Source organism: Xenopus tropicalis, chromosome 5, assembly GCF_000004195.4.
Source record: "Xenopus tropicalis strain Nigerian chromosome 5, UCB_Xtro_10.0, whole genome shotgun sequence".
NCBI classification, from domain to species: Eukaryota; Metazoa; Chordata; class Amphibia; order Anura; family Pipidae; genus Xenopus; species Xenopus tropicalis.
Window position 1 is genome coordinate 14,444,421 of NC_030681.2, and position 22,551 is coordinate 14,466,971.

General features: G+C 41.9%; 1 protein-coding gene across 1 annotated transcript; it reads right to left on the minus strand.

The window, feature by feature from the left end:
- Window positions 1-10,426: 10,426 nt before the first annotated feature.
- atf3 (activating transcription factor 3) lies at window positions 10,427-21,702 on the minus strand. Its single transcript, XM_002934698.5, has 4 exons — window positions 21,539-21,702; window positions 14,324-14,566; window positions 13,097-13,204; window positions 10,427-11,715 (listed from the first exon to the last, which is right to left on the minus strand). Exons 2-4 carry the CDS (start codon window positions 14,561-14,563, stop codon window positions 11,518-11,520), a joined length of 546 nt encoding a protein of 181 aa, XP_002934744.1. The 5' UTR covers window positions 14,564-14,566; window positions 21,539-21,702; the 3' UTR covers window positions 10,427-11,517.
- Window positions 21,703-22,551: the final 849 nt, after the last annotated feature.

A 22,551-nucleotide genomic window follows, 5' to 3' on the forward strand; every position in this document is an offset into this window, starting at 1 on the left:
CTTAGCAGTAGCTGCTGCATTTCCCACCCTAGGCTTATACTCGAGTCAATACGTTTTTCCAGCTTTCTTAGGTAAAATTAGGTACCTCGGCTTATATTCGGATCGGCTTATACTCGAGTATATACGGGTAAAATAAAATCTGCCCCCTAATCCTCCAAAATAACCATTTTTAAAATGTTATACATAACATGGGATAATCACCTCCAAAGGGACCGTCATTTAAATTCTGGTTATTGTTGTGAATAGAAAAATCGTTTATTTTGTATATAGAAATCGTTTTTTGAATATTTTCTGTATAGGAGCTTTTTTCCGAGACTGAAAACATGCCATGATGAGTTGAACGAAATGAAATCAGCACAATAAATAACGTCAGAGCTAATATTACAGAGTAGTTATGAGAGAAATATATAGCTGTGAAATAAAGAGTAGTTGCATACTGGCTAAGAACAACACTGTCCCCCTAATAATAAAAGTAAATATTTAGGGGAAACGGCCCCATTACATGTAGGAATGACAGATATAAGTTCCCCTGCTAAATCTATATATATACAGTATATTAATAGGAATTGTGACCGTTACTTCTGCAGGCATATCGCAATACCAGGTTTAAATATAGACTTGATTAACCCTTTGACACTCAATCTGCTTCTTGTTTTGCCCCTGTCTTTTTTTTAAATTGGAATCCAGTATTTCTTCCCTTTCCCCTCAAACTCTCATTTCTTGTTGCCCCATCCGTCCCTTTATTCCCACATTCACTTTCTTATTTTCCCCTTTTTGTTTCCCTTGTTTCTCACGCTGCTCATTACCTTCCTGTCTCCCCCTCTTTCTCTTGTTCTACTTTTCTCTCCTCCTTCATTATCACCCTCTCCTTCATTCTCATTCCCCGTTTCTTTCCTGCCCCATTATTCTCTTCTTGCCATCTCACCTTCTCTCCCCACCATCATTTTTCTACCTTCCTTTCCCTTTCATGCTCTTTTCTTCTCTCCATTTCCTATTGTGCTTTTGTTGCTTATTACCACTTACCTTTCACTCACCCCTTTCACCCCTTTCCTTTTCTGTTATGTCTCTGCCCCATATCATTCTCTCCTCCCCCCCCCCCCCGTTCTCTCCTTATATTCTGCATTCCCTCCGTCACTTTATGCTCTCACATTCTCTCACTTTCCGTCACTGACCCACTTATTAACCTAATTCCCTCGCTCTGCCTCTTTACCGGTTTCTCCCAGTTTCTTTCTTCTTTCTGTTGTATTGTCCCCCTGGGGTTTCACTTTTTTTACTTTCACTTTTTTCCCTGGGGTATCACTTTTTCTACTTTTTCCCAGCCTCACCCCTTGCTGTTTATCCCTGCTCCCTTTCTTATATGGAATATTCCCCTTTAATCGATCTCCTATTTGCTCCAGACACCTTCATCACCCAGTGTCGGACTGGGACCCCAGGGGCCCACCAGAAAACCTTAGACCCTAGGCCCATGTTCCAAACTATTTTTCCTCCTTTCCTCACCCAACCTCTTTATTCTCCTAGTCTCTTTTATTTACATGCTAGCATCTATTCTTCCATCTATTTCTCCTCTTTCTTCCCATTCAGAAATAGGGAATGACCATGAAACAGGCCAAATGGTCAGGAGCAGGAGGGCCCACTTACACCTGGGCCCACTGGGAGTTTTCCTGGTATCCTGCTGGGCCAGTCCGATACTGTCATCACCTGACCTTCTAGCCAACCTACAACTCAGGGTGCCCTGATATAGCAGTCTGCACTTCTATGGGGTAATGTAAAAAAAAAAGGGGGGGGTCTAAAAAACCCATGGCAACCAATCAGTTCCTTGCTTTCAAATATCTGCTCATTGGCTGCTATGAGTGCAGGCTTTGCATCTTGAATTACATTTCCCAGTGTCAGGTTATGAGTTATGTGTTTCCAGTTTATTTACCAATTCAGCATGTAATAAAATACTCTTATCTGGTTACTGTAGTTCCAGGCCAATAATACAAAACCATCCAGGCATAAATTTAAATGAGAACCTAAAGGATGGGTAAGAAAAGGATTGGGCAAGTTTATAGTGATAATAACAATGTGCCTTCACCACATAGCCAATGGTACTTTGTTACAGATCAGGACAGTTCTGTCATACTATATTGTACTATAGTGTACTATACTATACTATACACACATATGGGGTATATTTATCATGCTGTGTAAAAAGTTGAGTGAAATATTATTGGTGATGTTGCTCATAGCAGCCAATCAGATGGTTTTCTAACTGTTGAAATCTAATTGCTGATTGGTTGCCCTGGGCAACATCACCGGTAATACTTCACTCCACTTTTTACACAGCATGATAAATATACCCCATAGTGAATGGGCAGTTGCGACTTCCAAGCACTATTGTAATGGGGACACACCAGGGCAGTGGAAAGGACACCAGGAACTGTGGGAAAGATGGCACCATGTTGCTCTGTAGCAAAGTTGCCCAGACATTTCTCATAGTATAGTTATATGAAGGAAATGGCTTCTTGGCAAGTTCTCTAAGTATCTTACTAACTAACTATTGCAGGTAATTATGGGAAGCAGAATTGTTTAGCACAATACAATTAATTGCTGACCCCAGCACCCACAGTGCCGGCCAATCAGAAAAGAGCTTTATATTCCAGCTCAGCTATAATGTGGCTAGCACAGACAGTCACGGGCAAGTCAGGCCTGACCTTACACTGGGTCACAATGAGGGCAGAATAGATGATGTAGTAAAACCAAACTTCAGATTCTGTTTCGGCCACGTGTCTCTATTGAGAAATGAATTTGATGCTCCCATGACAAATTCCGCAACCACAACGTACAATTACAACATTTATTATCAAGCTGTCTGTAGGTCGGGGGTTATATAAACACGTTATGAATGCAGCAGAAATCAACATCAATTCAAGAACAAACGAATGTTGTTGGTGACAAAAAATTCCATGGTGGTGACGTTTGCTACGTGCATTACTTTGCAGTACTGTCCTGTCTTATACCAGTTGCTTTATAAAGTGAACAGCGACATCTAGTGGCGAGTGACAAGTATAACATTAACATCTCATTGGGCTTCAATGACTTTAGAGCCGGTATTAGGCTTCTTCTGATCCATTAGAATGCCAAAATTGAAAGCATTTATTTACTGATTTATTATTTTACAAGGAAAGGTAAAAACTAAGCTTTATCAGAAAGGTCTACGTAAATACTGCCATAAGTACTCACAGAAACGCTGCATCAAAAGAAACACAAAGAAACACAGGATTTCTTGTCTCCTTTTTTGTAAACATGTTCTTCAGTATCAGACTTCCTATCGCAGAAAAATCCTTAATTCCCTTAAATCCCCTCTCCTGCACCCCTTCCCATAAGAATCCACTACCCCTCCCATCAGAATGTGTGATCTGAGCTACCAACTACTAGAGCTGCAGCAGGAAGCAACAGAGACCGAGCTAAAATGGCAGCTGCTATCAAATGGAGGGAGCTTCTAGGGCTCTTTACTCAGGTGTGGTAAAGCTAGTGGAAAGTGACAAGTATAACATTAATATCTCATTATCTTCAATGACTTTAGAGCCAGTATTTGTCTTCTTCTGATTCAGGAAAGGTAAAAGGTAAAAACTAAGCTTCATCAGAAAGGTCTATGTAAATACAGTCATAAGTCCTCTATCAAAAGAAACACAGGATTTCTTGTCTCCTTTTTTGTAAACATGTTCTTCAGTATCAGACTTCCTCTCTCAGAAAAATCCTTAATTCCCGGAACCAGAGTCTGCACAGTTCTCTCCCCTCTCCTGCTCCCCCTCCCTTAAGAATTCACTCCCCCTCCCATCAGAATGTGTAATCTGAGCTACCAACTACTAGAGCTGCAAACAGGAAGCAACAGAGACCGAGCTAAAATGGCAGCTGCTATCAAACGGAGGGAGCTTCTAGGGCTCTTTACTCAGGTATGGTAATGATTTTTGCAGAATAAATATAGGGTTCTAGGTGGCACTAATGTGGCAAATCTATTGACAGTAAAATGCCAAAATGGCTTTCCGTAAGTTAATTTAATGCTGATGGAATTTCAGTTATGGCAGCAACACATAAGCTCATTAAATAACCAGTGAAAGTGAGGGCCTGTAATAGTAATGCTACTTACAGTTCTGCAATTTATTTGTTTCTATTTAGTATTATTTTTAGACCAATTCATTCTGCCAATGTCAGTAAATGACCCACTGTAAGGAGAAGTATGGGGGAGATTTATTACCATTTTTTTCACGATTCAAGTTTTTTGCACTAAAAAAACTTGAATTCGAGTTTGGATTAAAAACGTTAGGGGGCGTGGTCGCAAAAATGGCCATGGCCAAAAGATTTTCACCGCGTTATGTGCGCCATTTGTTTTTGTCCCTCTTTCCAGCTTTCGAATGTTGGTATGAGTCAGTTACAGTAGAATAAGCCAAATCACACAAAAAAACACACAAAAATTCATGCAAGGATTTCCCAGCAATAGAAACTGTAAAAACTTCTCGAACACAAATACAACAATGAGTAACAAATGAGTAATAATGCACTAACACCATCAAACAACATTATTATTATGAAAGGGATCCACATTAAGCGCATCAGGGGGGAATAGTGACAGTAGCCAACCAAACTAACAGTCTTAATTGCCTCCCTGGGTCAGATATAAATAAATAAAATAGCAGGATAAACACGAAAATAGTGATTTTTTTCTGCAAAAAACCTGAACTGAGTTAAAATCTGCCAAAACTAACCATTTTAAATTATTATATATAACATGGGATAAACACCTCCATGATACATTTTTTTAAATTATGTTTCTGTTTCTACTTACGGTTAGTTTACTAAATGGGATACATCCCAATATTATTAATATTATTATTATTATTAACATTTATTTATAAAGCGCCAACATATTCCGTAGTATAATGTAGATAATGCTATTCTGAGACAATTTGCAATTTGTTTTCATTTTTTATTATTTGTGGATTTTGAATTATTTCGCGTTATGTTCATCAGCTCTCCAGATTGAAATTTCAGTAGCAAACTGGTTGCTAGGGTCCAATTTAACCTAGCAACCAGGCAGTGGCTTCAAGAGAATTTAGAAATGAGCTCCCTTGACAAAGGCGTTTGAGCCGAAACGTTGGGGTATTCTCTCATCCAGAGTATCTGCCTTCATATCTCGTTTTTCAGTTATTACACTGGGGGTATATATTTATTTGTTTTTTGATGGATATACAATGTTTAAAGTTTGATACTTGTTTCTGTATCATGTTTAAATGAATAAAAAGTTTTTTTAATTATAAATACCTCCCTGGGGAAGTTTTTTTCTGGTGTGCAGGGTTTTTGTGGGATTTAGTGGTTTCAAGAGAGACAGTAATATAAAATAGAGGAGGGTCTAAATAAAAAGATAAGTAATAAAAAGTAACAATAACTAGACAATGTAGCCCCACAGAGCAATAGTTTTTTGGCTGCCGGACCCATTTAAAACCTGGAAACAGTTACAAGAGGAAGGCAAATAACTCAAAACTATAACATATAAAAAATGAAGACCAATATAAAACTTGCAAAGAACAGACTATTTTATAACATATTAAAAGTTACGTGAAGCCTCTTTAAGGGAAGGGATGGATTCTCCACAGATTTATACGCTAAGCCAGGGATCCCCAACCTTTCTTACTCATGAGCCACATTCAAATGTAAAAAGACTTGGAGAGCAACACAAGCACCATAAAAGTTCATGGAGGAGCCAAATAAGGGCTGTGATTGGCTATTAGGCAGCCTCTATGCACCCTATCAGCTCACAGGGGCTTTATTTGGTAGGAAATCTTGTTTTTATTCAACCAAAACTTGCCCCCAAGTCAGGAATTCAAAAATAACTCCCTGGTTTGGGGGCACTGGGAGCAACATCCAAGGGGTTGGGGAGCAACATGTTACCCCTGAGCCACTGGTTGGGGATCACTGCTCTAGGCTGACTGATAGAAATCCGTTGTTACCTTACAGGAGTTCCCATCTGATTCATAAAAAAAATGTAATCCCCCATTATCCAATGTGTGAGGGTAGAAAGACTTGTGAGTGGACCTATTCAGTGAGTGAACAACAAATGGGAGTTTGTGCCTTGTGGTTATCCTAGGAAAGTCCTGGATAGGGTGAAGGATCGAGTTATACAGTAAATGTCAGGAAGAAGTGCCGGAATGGGGATCGGCGTGTTCCTTTTGTTACGCGGCTCAGCTGTGACAGTGGCGCTGCTGCCTCTGTGCCGGGGAAGCACTGGGGAATACTGGGAAAGCACTGGGGAATACTGGGAAAGCACTGGGGAATACTGGGAAGGGACTGGGGAATACTGGGAAAGCACTGGGGAATACTGGGAAGGCACTGGGGAATACTGGGAAAGCACTGGGGAATACTGGGAAAGCACTGGGGAATACTGGGAAAGCACTGGGGAAAACAGGGAAAGCACTGGGGAATAATGGGAAAGCACTGGGGAATACTGGGAAAGCACTGGGGAATACTGGGAAGGCACTGGGGAATACTGGGAAAGCACTGGGGAATACTGGGAAAGCACTGGGGAATACTGGGAAGGCACTTGGGAATACTGGGAAAGCACTGGGGAATACTGGGAAAGCACTGGGAATACTGGGATTATCTTATCCTGAGATTAGAGAGTGCCAAAAGCCTTCTTTAATTTCATATCGGAGAGGTGGGACATCAGGTAGTCAGTTGGTACATTCAGATTCTCTAGGGCCCAAAGGACAGGTGTAAACTTACCTTGGGATCAAGGCAGATGTTTCCTTGCTTGGCATGTACGCAGTGTTGTTGTGCAGAAAGCATTTGTCTTTGCTATATATATATATACTGTATATATGTGTGTGTGTATTGGGTAGAATTAATACACTAGTGGCTTTCACTTATTTGGGGTGCTGTTTTCGGCTATAGGAGGAATGAATCCTACAGAATACAAGATGGAATTTTCCTTCGCCATGATGTACAGTGAGACCTCAATTTTACATATCCTGATTTTAAAGGAGAATGCAAGTCAAAATGTAAAAAGCATACTGCCCAATAGTCCTCCTATTGTTTAGTAAAAACGCCACACTTTTGGCTCACCTAATCACATATTTACTCAGTCACACTTACTTCACATTTTCTAGAACAGGCAGCCATCTCTAAAAAGGTATTCTCCCTTCCTTTCCCTCCTTGCTTCATACTGCACATGTGTTTCATTCCCTCCCCCCCCCCTCTGCCAGATCCGCTTCTGATTGGCTGGTGGGCATGTGTAGCTCAGAACAGGAGACAGGATCAAGTTACACACATGCTCAGAGAATAGGAAGGCTGCCGCTGGCACCTACAGGAAGGGGAGAGAGATTTCAGTGATGTCACTGTAGGCTTCACACTGCTGTAGGCTGCCAGCACCATATCTCAGAGAAGCAAGCAGGGATCTGGGAATGTAGATATGCAGTAAGTACTTAAAAAGAATGACTTTAGACTTACTTTTAATTTATATTAACCTTTCATTGTCCTTTAAAGGAGAGCTGATGCTTACGTGGGAAATGTTGCACATTATGTTTTGTGCTTATGTACCAGCCCAAGTCAAACACAACCTTTTTTTTTCTGCTGATTCCCTGCACATTCTCTGTGCTGCTGGCACTTACCTGACCCACTCACACTATACTGTATGTATACAATATAAATGCCATGCTATAAGGCTGATTAGTACTTTATATTACATGGCAGCTCTGAACTGGTGCAATCAGCATGAGAATTTAAAAACTGCCCTGTTGTATCAGCTTACATTATTATATATTTATATATATATTTGCCACAACCCCTAAACTTAAGATTCTCGAAAGCTGCCCGGACCACACTGAGCATGTGCAGTGTCACTGACACTTCTAACAGAATCCAAAATGGGGGACTCCTGTGACAATTGCAAAGCGCTGGATCATTGCTGCTATTGAGATGCTAAAACTTTAGGCTGGTGCAGTGAGTTCAGTATGATATGGCACTTCTAGCATATTCATTTTTAGGGTTTAATTCTCCTTTAAATTCTCCTTCATTTTACACCACTTTTTTTGTGGTCCCACCAATATATAAGGCATCTCCCTGATCTTACATTTTCCTGGATTTTACACCATTTTTTCTGGTCTTCAGAAAAACGTAATATTGGGTTCTACTGTAGCCGGCGTAGATCCGTTTCATGCGTGGGATTATAACCCCATACATTGCTATGGCTTTACACTCCTTATCTGTTGTTGAAATGTGATTGTTAATTGTCATTATATCTTTTCACTATTAGTGAGCCTGCAAGCCATTCTGCAAGGACTTTTATAGGAACGGTTCAATCTGGATACTTCAAACAATGGATTTTTGCAATGGATTTATGTACATCTGCTGCAATACTTGTGGCTCACCCAGGCTTCACTAGAGGGCACTGTTATGTTTCCTATGAATACATTTTAATCTCTGTATTCACCTGCTGGTCGTTTTCTGTAACTGCACAGTCAAAAAGATATGTTCAGAAGGAAAACAGAGAAGTGTTCTGATGTTGCTCTGCTCAGGAAAGTTCAGAAGGCTCAGATGCCCTTTCCAATTTCCTTCCTGAGCAGAGCAACATCAGAACACTTCTCTGTTTTCCTTCTGAACATATATCCTTTTGACTATACAATTACAGAAACTGGCCAGCAGGTGGGGCTATTGTTAGAAAATTCAAATGCAATGGCAGCCAGTTGCATGCACCTGCCCCAGGGTCTCCAAAGAAACCCTTCATTTGCTGATAGTTAGAGGTTTGATCTTATGGCTGCTATTGTAAATAGATAGATAGATTAATAGATAGATAAAGACTAGATATTAATCGAGGCAACAAAGCAATTTCTTTTTCAATATATTTATTAAAAAGTATCAAAACGCAAAAAACCTCGTTATAGAAAACAAAAGGTTTTAAGTACCTTAGATAGATTTGTAAGTCTGCAGTGAAACCTACACTACCCATGCAAATCCTCACATCCGTTCTATGGTGGGTCAGACCTAGTACCGCGACCATAATCCAACCTGCAGATGCTCCAGACTAAGTGAAAAATATATATCTATACACAGAGTGCTAACAGGGTTAACATACAAGCCAGTAACCACGGGTATAACAAAAGCCAAACAAAATTACATGACGCCTGCGTCACATGTAATATATTTGGATATATAGATTTTGATATAATTTATATATATATATAGATAGTAGGAACCGTAGAACACAATGGAAGCCGAGACGCATGGTTGTCATCCATGAATTACACACAGAAGTCTATATATTCAGTGCACCCATCATAGGTTAAGTCTAGAGGATTTAGGAGTATTACAAATGGGAATATGATTGGGCCCAGTGAGCTTGCAATCTATATAACAGCAGCCCTCCTAATTATACAGTTCTGGTAGTGCTAGCAAACTGTCATTCTTTTATAGTGTATATGGCAGTTGGATTTAATACTTCTTTGGTTGTCAACACAGGGGCGCAAAACATTAAACAAACACTGCCCCTGGCGGATGTAGATGGAACCACTCAGGAACTGGACAATGTGTAATTCCACCCACAGACACTAGGGGCCAGTAGCAGCTACCAGAATGTCTTTCACACTACAAATCCCTCAAGGGGTCAGGGGGCAATTGGACTTCAATGAAAGATGGGGCCGCGGGACATGACAATATATCCGAGCATGACGCACTTAATGTTCTGTTGCAGAATATAAATATTAAGACACATCCCAAACGAGTAAATGCTATTATTTGTAATAAAAAAAGGAGAATGTGAGGCAATTTTTGGCTTTTCTCTTGCACAATACAACACACTGTATATAAGGCATAAATGACTCACTAAAAGGCTTCCTCTTGTCTGTAGTCACTACTGGTGGCGCCGATGCCAATGGGTTCTGCCCTAGTAAGTGCTGGTTAAATAATACAAAATTGGACATAGAGGGAAGTTTCTGTTTTTCCCCATAAACCCTTTTCCTTTTGGACTGAGCTGCACATTAAATACTGGGATGAGAGAATAGAACACCGGTTATTGTTTAAGTTAACTTTTAGTACGTCCTATACCTAGCAACCTTGCAATTGGTCTTTATTATTCTTGCCTTTTATTATTCTTTCCTTCCTCTTCTACGTTTTTCCAGCTTTTAAAATGGGGTCACTGACCCCGGCAGCCAAAAAACAATTGCTCTGTGCACTCACAATTTTATTATTATTATTATAACTTTGCATTTCTTATCTTTCTATTCAGGCTGTCTCCTATTCATATACCTGTCTCTCACTGAAACCACTGCCTGATTGCTGAGATAAACAAGACCCTAGCAACCAGGTAGCTGCTGAAATGTCAAACTGGAGAGCTGCGGAGCAGGGAGCTTAATATCTAAAAAAACAACAAATAATAAAAATGAAAACCAATTGCAATTTTTTTCAGAATATCAATGTCTACATCATACCAATAGTTAATTTAAAGGTAAACAACCCCTTTAAAGGGGCAGTTTACAGTGTACACCTATGTTCAGCAGGAGTCCACTGCACAGAGCTGGTCTGAATTACAATCATTAAAATATACCCTAAATGGCTATATTGTGTTTCTTTTACCCTTAGCCCTATCCCCCCAGAATGATCATAGTTGAGTTATAGAAAGAGATAACTAATGGAGAAGAATCTGACTAATTAGCTTCCCCTTGTCTCATCAGTACCAAAGGATGGGGGGGCACTCCAATTAGGGCAACAAATAACCCCACTGCCTATTGTTTAATGAAATACAAATAAGCAGCCCTATGTATTGAGCTCAATAGAACATAAGTGCTGATATCATGGCTGAAAGCAAGTAAAGGTGCACAGAGCAACCGCTTCCTATACTCTGCACTTTCCTACTGCCCAACCTGCCCCATTATCTCCAGAGCTATAGAATCCATGGACCTTTAAGGGCTGCCAAGGACTAGTGAGCCCATTCTCATAACTCCCTATTGCCCCAATGGATCCAGCCTATGAAAAAGCAGGGGTAACACTGCCAAGCCAATGTAGTTTAACATGCCGCTCCACTATAGGGCAATGCTTTGCAATTCTTCCCAACACATGGGTGGGTGACAGTAGCTCAGTCCCCACTAATTCCAAACACTGAAATGTGAACTAATTGTGCTTCTGGCAAAAAAAAAAAAGAAATTGCACATTTTTGTGTAAAAAACAAACAAATCCCATAGTGCTGCTAAATAATAACAGAACTAGTAAATGGATTCTAGTTAAAGCCCCATGGCGTTCGCCGTGTCTCTGCTTCTTTTCGCAGAACGCCGTTCCCTGGCGGGAATACCATTCAGTCACGTGATACCTTTCCAGGTCATCAGAAACCAGTGTTCTGATAAGCAAACGTCGCCAAGACATCTTCCCATCCAGGCCTTATCCCAGGAAGGATTCCGGAGCAAGAAGTCTCTCCGGCACACAGTCATTGGCCACTGGAGGTTGAAGTGACTTGTAATAATACAGTGAGATACTCAGGTCCATGGCGCAAGTCTCTTAGCTCTGCAGGGTTCCATCTTTGATCTGCTGAATGAAGAGGTTGCGTTCATCTTCCGGTGTCCTCCCGTTCTGGGCCCGGACTATGCACGTGGGTCGGTGGAGGTTGAGCATGTAGATAAGATGCTGCTTCTCGTTCTTTAATTCTTCAATTTGGGCTTTCAGATCTGCATTGATAGATTCCAGCTTCTCAGATTCCTTAGTGGGGGGAAAAACCAAGAATACATGAGACCCTAGCAAAGCAAACCTGACATCTGGGCCAATAGACTGGAGATCCAAAGCCAAAGAATTGCTCCTCTGAGCAGTTTTGCAGTTTCTATTGGTTGAGTCCAAAGTCTGGTTAGCGACCTTGTGGGCTTATGTAATAAAACTCATTCATCAAGACTGGGCAAATTTGCACATAGTAACAAATCAATGACTGGCTATTTTCAGCCAGCTGCAGGTAGAACCATGAATGCAACAATATGATTGGTTGCCATGGGTTACTAACCACAGAGAAAATGTCCCCAATGTTTAAAAATAACCTCCAGGTTGTCCAGGCACAGTAGCCCATAGCAGCCAATCAGCACGTAGCATTTACTGGTCACCTGCTTAATAAGAAACATCTTAGTGGTTGTTATGGGTTACTATACCTAGGCAAATATAGTGCCTTTTATTACATATGGGGTTAAAACTGTTAATATCTCAGCAAACAATAAAAATTGAAAATTAATGTAAATTGCAAAAGTGCTCAGAAGAGCAGCCTGTGTTACAGCAATTCTTTTTTTTTTGGTTGGCTCCCCCTTGAAGCTTCTAGTTCCACGCTCCTTGTTCTGTTGCTGCCTACATTGTGCTGTCAAAAGTTGCTGGGAGATGTTAGTGGCACCTGTAATTTTATCCGGCTGCCAAAAGGTGGCGCTGTGTGAACGCCTACACAAAAGGAAAATACTTACAGCCCTTTATTAAATCATATTGCAAATCCGGCACAGCATTGCTCAACTATTCTTTTTTAAGGAAGCTTTTAAATAAAAAATGTTATCAAGCTTGAAATAAAAAATGTTGATTTCAGCTGAAGAGAAGTGACATTTCAGCAGAGTTTCTGCCTCAGAAAGAAAATGAAATTGCTGATATAGCCGGACATATTGGGTTGTGCCAAGCCCCTCTGTAGCCTAACCTTATATAGTCAGCCCTTAGGGACATTGGCCAGTAACCCCTGGCTGTGAGTTACGGCTGAACTACTGGCAGCACCAGGAGATTGGCTGCTGCCACCCTACGCTACTCAGGGAAAATTCCCATCATCCTCAGCGATACAGGTCTATAGCTTGTGATTTGTATGGTTATAACTGAATGGGACTGTGTGTGTCTGTAATTAGAGGGGGGCTGAGAAATAACAGGCACTGAGTTTGCTGCAGGTATTGGGCAGGCAAGAGCTCTGGGCAGGAATGCTAAATGCTGACAGTTCAGTACTAGCCAATCGCTTTTTGCCCAAACCTGTAATGAGTATGAGCACTTTAGGCTGAGCTCAGTTATGCCAAATGCCCTCCCCCTCGTCCAGCTCTTAAAGGGAAAGTAGCCTTGCACCCATGCTTCCCGGCCTTACCTTCTGCAAGCTCTCTGTCTTTTCCTTCTTTTTATTTCGACACTTGGCGGCAGCGACTTTGTTCCTTTCCCGCCGCCTCTTTTTCCGGTCGTCTTCCTCTGGGACAAACTGTGCAGCAACGAGAAAAGTACTGTTGTTAGTAACGGTGTGTGTTCTCCCCTAACAGGGGTAACACTCCTTATATAATGCCAGGAAAAAAACCCAAAGGGCCCAATTGTACTGTTCCAGAGTTCAAAGGAATGAATCAGCAAAGTGGGAGGGTTAAGTGATGCTAAAAACAGCCTCTCTGATACAATGAGGCAGCTTGGCATGAGGAAGTAAATGTCAGCTTGCATAGCTCCCCTAAATGCCATTGTACTATTGAATGCATGGCCCATAACTGTGCCACAGGTCCAGCTTGTGACTATATGTGTTGTTCCCCTGGAGTGATATTGGACTGATCCAAACGTTTGGCCTTAGGGCCATGATCAGATCACAATGACAGGGATACATCAAGCATGATGCGGCAGTCACTTAGATTAGATTTTTAAACCTGTCCGATTTTCGACCAGATATCAGTCAGGTAGGTCTGTCAGAGTGACCCATACATGGGCAGATAAACTGCCAACTTGAACTGAAGGGGCCCATGTATGGCCACCTTTAGACAAAATGCCAGTTATGGTAAGATTTGGGTAGAATTGCCATTAGCTTTCCTAGTACACCCAACTTGAAGCCCAGCTTGAAGGCCAGTTAGGGTAAGAATTGGGTGAATATATATTTACTGCCCTAGGTATTTTTGGCACTATGTCTGAATTTGTAACCCTGAACAAAGGTTGGCGCTGCGAAGGGGGCCTGAACTCAAAAAGTTGGATTATAGCAGTGATCGGGGGCAACATGTTGCCCCCCAACCCCTTAGATGTTGCTCTCAGTGCCCCCAAACCAGGCAGTTACTTTTTAATTCCAGACTTGGTGGCAAGTTCTGGTTGAATAAAAACAATATTTGCTACCAAATAAAGCCCCTGTAAGCTGATAGGGTGCATAGAGGCTACCTAATAGCCAATCACAGCCCTTATTTGGCTCCTCCATGAACTTTTATGGTGCTTGTGTTGCTCTCCAAGTCTTTTTACATTTGTCTGTGGCTCATGAGTAAGAAAGGTTGGGGATCCCTGGGTTAAAGAGTATTCCATATGTACATAGAGATTTATAAATATACACACATATGGAATGAAGGTACAGCACGGAGCATACCTCTGTTTTATGAGCTGAGATTTCCATGGGGACATCGGACACCACCACCGAATCCAAAGAGCAGGGCGCCCGGGTGGAGAAACGCTTGTTCTGAATGGCGAACCTCAGTTCCTCTTTAACCAGCGGCGTCAGGTTAGTGAAATCCTCGAAGCTGAATGACATTGTGGGGGACAGGCAGGGAACTATGGCCGTCGCGCTCACTTCCGCAGCCGAGCCTTGTCCTGGGTGTTGGAGCATCATTTTCTAAATGGGGGGAAAAAAGAAATACAGATATAAATATGCACCTATTTACTGAATTTATTGAATTAGAACTTCCTGCATCCTCCACCAACCAAAGGTCATGCCCTGGCAAATGTAGTTCTAAGGGAGCAGCAGTAATACAATTACTATAAGCTGTAGGCCCAGTAATGAAAGGTTAAACCTAATTAGGAGGCTGCATTTCCCCTTTAACACTGTCATATGTTGTATTACTTGTTGTGCATATAGATTCAAGGGAAGTCAATTATTATGCAAAGGTATTTTAGACTTCCCGTGTTGCCAAACTGTGGAATTTACATTTTTAGCATTTTTACTTAATATTCAAGAAATCTGTAAGATTCCAGTGAGTCAATAAATTAAACCATGCCATTAAACCCCCACCAAATAATTAAAGCATAGTATGGGCACTCAATGGCAAGTTGCCATTGGCCTTTAATTTGGTAATGTTTTAGGTGCTGATGTTGGAAGTGCAGTATGAGCCAGGTGGTGGCGCTGTCCTGCTGCATCCCTATGGAGGAGAATGGCCGGTGTGGGAAGCAGGTGGAAAGAGGTACTGCAACTGTTTTGTTAGTAAGAGATCTGGAACCTCCTCCTTCCCAGACTGCGTTCCCCTTGCACCTCTAGCTGTGGAAATATTAAAAGGAAAATTTCAGCCACCAAGAGAGAAAGTTTCCAGTGTTTGGGCTGCACAAACAGATGGAGAATGTACTGTAAATACTTTACTTCTCCCCCTCTCTCTGTCTCTCTGCCCAATGCAAAGTACAAAGGTAACCGGGAGTATAAATAGCCCCTTCTGGCTTATAATTACACAAGTCTCTGCGTTTATTTTTAGTGTGAGATCACCAATTAACAGTTCAATTTCCTAACGGATCGGCGCCAGGGCTCTGGGCTATAGTTTCCGGCTGTAAGGAGTCAGGAGAACTGATTGGTTCTGCTTGCTCACTGCGCTGTGGAACATACATCAATGAAGGAGCGAGTAACTGGGACACAAGAGCTGACAGCCCTTGAGAAATTCCAGTAGGCAGGGATAGAAACATACATTGTAGATGTACACAGTTGGGTTCTAGCTTCAAGGTAAAGATTGGGCGATAGTTAGAACACTATCTGAAACCCAATGCTGTAGGATTCCGAGGCCTTGGGCTAAGAACCCACGGAACATTTCAGCCATGATTGTGGGCGACAAACCACCCTGAAGTCACAAGAAGTTGCCTGCAGGGGGAAACTTTACACGACTTCGGATTACCGAAATGATGTGAAGGGCTTTCCACCGGCGACTCCTATTGCTGCTGGTCGAAAGCCTTTTCGGAGCTGTTTGTCGTCCACGACAGCAGAGATCTATCATGCGCGACTGAACCGTTCCGTGGGTTCTTACTCTTAGGGCAAAGACACACAGAGCTACTTAGTAGCAGCTACTTGTCACGGCTACAAAACACCAGAAAATCCCCTGCCATAGACAATACTGAGAATTGCCTCTGCTAAAACACAGATAGAGTCAATTAGAAGTAAATGATCAGCATTGTCTGTTTAAAGGAACAGTAACACCAAAAAATGAAAGTGTATAAAAATAATTAATATATTATGTACTATTGCCCTGCACTGGTAAAAGTTGTGTGTTTGCTTCATAAACACTACTATAGTTTATATAAATACCCTGCTGTGTAGCCATGGGGGCAGCCATTTAAATTGAAAAAAGGAGAAAAGGCACAGGTTACTAAGCAGATAACAGATAAGTAGCATAGATTCCCATTGTATTCTTCACAGTTATCTGTTATCTTCTTATGTAACCTGTGCCTTTTCTCCTTTTTTCAATTTAAATGGCTGCCCCCATGGCTACACAACAGCTATTTCTATTAACTATAGTAGTCTTTCTGAAGCAAACACACAATTTTTACCAGTGCAGGGACACAGTACATTATATTTTAATTATTTTAAAACATTTTTATTTTTTAGTGTTACTGTTCCTTTAAGTAGCCATGACAAGTAGCTGCTACTAGCTACCTTTAAAGTAACAGTTCAGTGTAAAACTGAAACTGGGTAAAATAGACAGACTGCGCAAAATAACAAATATTTGTAATATATTTAGTTAGGCAAAAATGTAATCTATAAAGGCTGGGGTGAGCAGATGTCTAACACAATGGCCAGAACACTACTTCCTGCTTTCAGCTCTCAAACTTCTTAGTAACCTCTTAGGGGGGTGCCACATGGGACATGACTGTTCAGTTAGTTTGTGAGCACGCAGGTCAGATTCAAAAGCAACTAACTGACTGTTATGTCCCATATGCCCCCCTCAAATCACTGATTGGTTACTGACTGCTAACAGCTTAGAGTGCTGTAAAGCAGGAAGTAGAGTTCTGGCTATTATGTTAGACATCTGCCAACTCCAGCCCTTATAGATGACATTTTTGCCTAACTAACTATATTGAAAACATTTTTATTTTGCACAGTCTGTCTGGGAGAAGACACAGGGAGATTAGTTGGAGTGACTTTTTAAAAAGCCACAGAGACTAATCTGCACACTACAAATGCCGCAATTAGTAGCCACTACATAATTGCCCTGTGTGCCTTTGCCCTAAACGGATAAATTATCAGACAGACTGAGATAATAAAGCTTAGCAGGACTAAGGAAATAGTACCACAGTGCTCCAAATGGTTGGTGTAATTCCTGCCACCCCGCGGCTGGTTACCCAGAGAATACAGTGAATACAATACAAGCGCAGCCCCCACTCACATTGTTCTACATCTATTTCAGGCTGCAGCAAACTGCCAAATAAAAAGTTCTGAGTTATAAGTTCCAATGAATGCTGATGAAATACTGCTGGGTGATGGCCTAACTGACCTGCAACTGCCCCAGTGACCCTCCCGTTGCCCGGTACACAACCTGCAGTTACTACACTCAGGCTTCCAGCCTTTTTTTGCCGATTAAATCAGGAAATAAATTTGAATTTCCCCAGGAAGCTGCTTCGGCATGAGATGCGTTGTGTCACCCAATTGCCCAACTCTCAAACAGTTTAGTAACTGGGCTGAAGTTCATTGGGGTGAAGAGTCTCCATCATACAATGCTGACATCACTGAGACTGGGTGGGCCATGAAGGGTTAACAGCTTCTTCCAATCGCCTCTTGCCTCACTAACTTTTAGGGATTAAATTCTATATGTAATTACATGAGACTTCTTTTTAGTTCAATATAGAACTAGGCTTGTGATACTATAACAACATTTGCTCCAGGTCTAGTAACCCATAGCAACCAATTATTTGTGCTTTTCAACCGCAGATTGCTACATGCTGGTGATTTCGGAGATAGGCACTCTAGAGAGATTTTAACACGCATCAGTGATTAAAATGATATGTGTCAGCTCTTGAGTCTTCCTAATTCAGTGCATTCTGGGAAAAGACAACTAATGTGCAGCTATTTGTGTCTTCTTCCTTCCCGTACTGGTAACTTAATTTATCCTTATTGGTAACACAAATGGGAGGAAAATACATTAAACAGACAGCTATAGGGATCACTACATTGCTTCCTGATGATGCTTTGTACATAAACAGTAGCAACATCTGGTTTAATCCTTTAACTATTTGTAAACAGAGCATTCTGTCATTGTGGCACAGATCTGTCTGATCCCCATTGTAAGCAGCAGTCCTGCCCTGCTTTATGGCTGAGATTCTAGCTATCTGTATAACACAGCATTCTGTCACAGTGGCACAGATCCTATCTGATCCCCCCCATTGTAAGCAGCAGTCCTGCCCTGCTTTATGGCTGAGATTCTAGCTATCTGTATAACAGAGCATTCTGTCACAGTGGCACAGATCCTATCTGATCCCCCCCATTGTAAGCAGCAGTCCTGCCCTGTTTTATGGCTGAGATTCTAGCTATCTGTATAACAGAGCATTCTGTCACCAGGCACAGATCCTATCTGATCCCCCCCATTGTAAGCAGCAGTCCTGCCCTGCTTTATGGCTGAGATTCTAGCTATCTGTATAACAGAGCATTCTGTCACAGTGGCACAGATCCTATCTGATCCCCCCATTGTAAGCAGCAGTCCTGCCCTGCTTTATGGCTGAGATTCTAGCTATCTGTATAACAGAGCATTCTGTCACAGTGGCACAGATCCTATCTGATCCCCCCATTGTAAGCAGCAGTCCTGCCCTGCTTTATGGCTGAGATTCTAGCTATCTGTATAACAGAGCATTCTGTCACAGTGGCACAGATCCTATCTGATCCCCCCATTGTAAGCAGCAGTCCTGCCCTGCTTTATGGCTGAGATTCTAGCTATCTGTATAACAGAGCATTCTGTCACAGTGGCACAGATCCTATCTGATCCCCCCATTGTAAGCAGCAGTCCTGCCCTGCTTTATGGCTGAGATTCTAGCTATCTGTATAACAGAGCATTCCGTTACAGTGGCACAGATCCTATCTGATCCCCATTGCAAGCAGCAACTAATTAAAGGGGTAGACAAACAACAATCAAAATGTACCTATTATACTATAATATTATATTCTCCTATCTTTATATTATACTTCTTGGAACTGTTGATACATTGGTTGTAACTGTTGGCAATGCAGCTACTAAAGCACAGTAATGTGCTGCCCATGAGAGCCGGTGCTCCAGCTGCCAGATCCTCAGCTCTAACCACAATCCTACAGCTGGAATTCCTGCCGGAACCCTGAGTGTGCTGTTCCTGCTGGAATGTACCGCCACCTTGAGGCCAGTACGTACACAGGACACAGGAGGGAGAAGTGAAAGTATTAGGCAGCAGTTTCATCACCAGGCTGCAACTGAAACCTCCCAGCGCGGGACAAAGGCAGCCCGAGGTTATGTGTGTACTGGTACTGGGTGTGCCGGGCACTGAACTGGGCTGCCTCTCCCACACACACAGCCAACTGGCCCTTCACTTCTTCATACAGAGGGCAAAGCCCAAACTCTCTGCCTGCCGGGATCTCCCTTTGTCTCCAATGTAACAATAATGAGCTTAAGGGAAAAGTTCAACTAAACTGCACTCACAACTACCATCCCAACGGGGCACTCACGGTCATACACATATACTAACCCATTCCTACAGCAGAGAGGCACAGTGAGAGCGAGAGAGACAGATGGAAAGTAAAGAGACTGCAAGAGATACAGGTACCCAGATACAAGAGTGAGAGAAATAAAACAGGCATTCAACTAGATGAACAGCTACACGTGGATATATAGACATGGAGTGATATACAGATTACAGAAGATATATAGATGATGGGACATAGGTAAATGAGAAATATATATGGCTAGATATAGAGATAATAGAGGATATACACCTGAGGATATATATATATATATATATATATATATATATATATATATATATATATATATATGAGATATAGAAATGAAAATATAAAAATGGGATATATAAATGAGACTATATAGAGATACGTGGATAATGGGAGATATATAATGACAGAATAAAGCTGACATGAGATATACAGACAGGATATAAATAATGAGAAATAAATAAAAGATGGGAGCTATACGTATGATATGACAGATATCCAATTAATGAGAGTTATATTAAGATAGACAGATACATAGCAGATACATAAATATATATATATATATAGTTAATGAAACATATATAAAAGATAGAAAATATACAGATAATAAGAGAACTATAGATGATAGTTTTATATATATATATATATATATATATTTATATATAAAACTAACTATCATCTATAGTTCTCTTATTAAAACTATCATCTATAGTTCTCTTATTATCTGTATATTTTCTATCTTTTATATATGTTTCATTAACTATATATATATATATATATAGTTAATGACACATATATAAAAGATAGAAAATATACAGATAATAAGAGATCTATAGATGATGAACTATAATGTGAGATACATTGATGATGTGACAAAATGGGAAATATAGAGATGCTGAGATTGATGATGAGAGATATTTTAATGACAGATATATAGCTGATAAATGACAGTGTACAATATATAGTTAATGATATAAAAATTATAATATAGTGTTAAAAAGAAAAATATAAATAGGATTATATAGATGACAGGAGATATATAGATAAAGATGATATATAAATGAAACATATACTACATATTGGAGATATATAAATGGGAGAAATGGCAGATATATATATATATATGATGGTAGATTTATAAATAAGTAAAGTTATCACACAGCGACAAGTCCCAGGCAATACTGTAATATCCCCTCCAAAGATAAAATTATAAAGTTTCCCCCATGTGTAACACAGGGACCGGTGTGGGGGATAAAATGGGGGGATCAGGGGCCACTGCCCAAACTCAGGCAGCGAATAAGCAAAGAATAAAGGGTAAGTAAGCACAAAGTAAAGCAAAACTATATATATAAATGGGAGAAATGGCAGATATATATATTTATATATATATATATGATGGTAGATTTATAAATAAGTAAAGTTATCACACAGCGATAAGTCCCAGGCAATACTGTTATATCCCCTCCAAAGATAAAATTATACATTTTCCCCCATGTGTAACACAGGGAATAAAATGGGGGGCTCAGGGGCCACTGCCCAAACTCAGGCAGCGAATAAGCAAAGAATAAAGGGAAAGTAAGCAGCCCAGGCACAAAGTAAAGCAAAACTATATATATAAATGGGAGAAATGGCAGATATATATATATATATGATGGTAGATTTATACATAAGGAAAGTTATCCCACAGCTGGAATAAAGGGTAAGTAAGCAGCCCAGGCACAAAGTAAAGCCCCTGTAAGAGCCAATGAGCGAGTCCCGCTCCGGCAGCAGAGTAGGGAAGTTTCCCGGAGTTGGGACCGGGCTGGTTACACAACAAGCTAGAGGAAAGTAGAGGAGTAAGCGCTGCGGCTCAGCCTGCCCGGCGGGGAAGTAGGGACTCAGGAAGAGAGAAAGTTGTACCGTTCGAGGCTCTGCCTCCCCGGTCCTTACCGTGCTCTTTCCGTGGGAAGTGAGGGAGAAGCGTTGCCGCTGGCTGTACTACTCGGCTGCCCGTGTGCCTCCCCCGCTCTGACTGGGAGAAGCTGTGGCAGTGCAGTTGCATCACCCCTTTATATAGCCGCGCACGGAGAGCGGAGGAATGTGGCCCGCCCTGACGTCATTCTATTAATAGCCCAGGCGGTGATGCAAGCGGGGGGACCGGGGAAGTAGTGCGGGAGGGAGGAGCGGAGGGAGGAGCTACACAGACACTGGGGGGAAGCCTCTGGCCATAAGAGGGTCATTATTAACTCCTACACGGCAGCGGTATGAGCCAATGGTGCCCAGGCGGGGACAATGACTGCAGGCTGCTGGCATGTGACGGCGGGAGGAGGATCCCAGCAGGGAAAGAGCAGGAAGAGGGCGCCTTTGGCTTGTTTGGCTGTTTTTATTCCTTGTTACCCCAGCGATTCCCCGCCTGCTGCCTGGAGGCACACATAACAAACACATGGGAGGCGGATGGATTCTGCCCTGCACCGTGCTGTCGGGTCACCTTCCTAATCTGCCCCCCAGCTTCCTCTCCTGATGCCCCCCAGCCTTCCTCTCCTGATGTCCCCCAGCCTTCCTCTCCTGATGTCCCCCAGCCTTCCTCTCCTGATGCCCCCCAGTCTCCCTCTCCTGATGCCCCACAGCCTTCCTCTCCTGATGCCCCCCAGCTTTCCTCTCCTGATGCCCCCCAGCCTTCCTCTCCTGATGCCCCACAGCCTTCCTCTCCTGATGCCCCCCAGCTTTCCTCTCCTGATGCCCCCCAGCCTTTCTCTCCTGATGCCCCACAGCCTTCCTTTCCTGATGTCCCCCAGCCTTCCTCTCCTGATGCCCCCCAGCCTTCTTCTCCTGATGCCCCCCAGCCTTCCTCTCCTGATGCCCCCCAGCCTTCCTCTCCTTATGCCCCCAGCCTTCCTCTCCTGATGCCCCCAGTCTCCCTCTCCTGATGCCCCCCAGCCTTCTTCTCCTGATGCCCCCCAGTC

Coding starts and splice junctions, on each gene's coding strand:
- atf3 (XM_002934698.5), bottom strand. CDS start 14,563: ATGATGCTCCAACACCCAGGACAAGGCTCGGCTGCGGAAGTGAGCGCG. Junction 13,205..14,323: donor TCTCAGCTCATAAAACAGAG/GTATGCTCCGTG, acceptor GTTGCTGCACAG/TTTGTCCCAGAGGAAGACGA. Junction 11,716..13,096: donor AGACAGAGAGCTTGCAGAAG/GTAAGGCCGGGA, acceptor CCCCCCACTAAG/GAATCTGAGAAGCTGGAATC.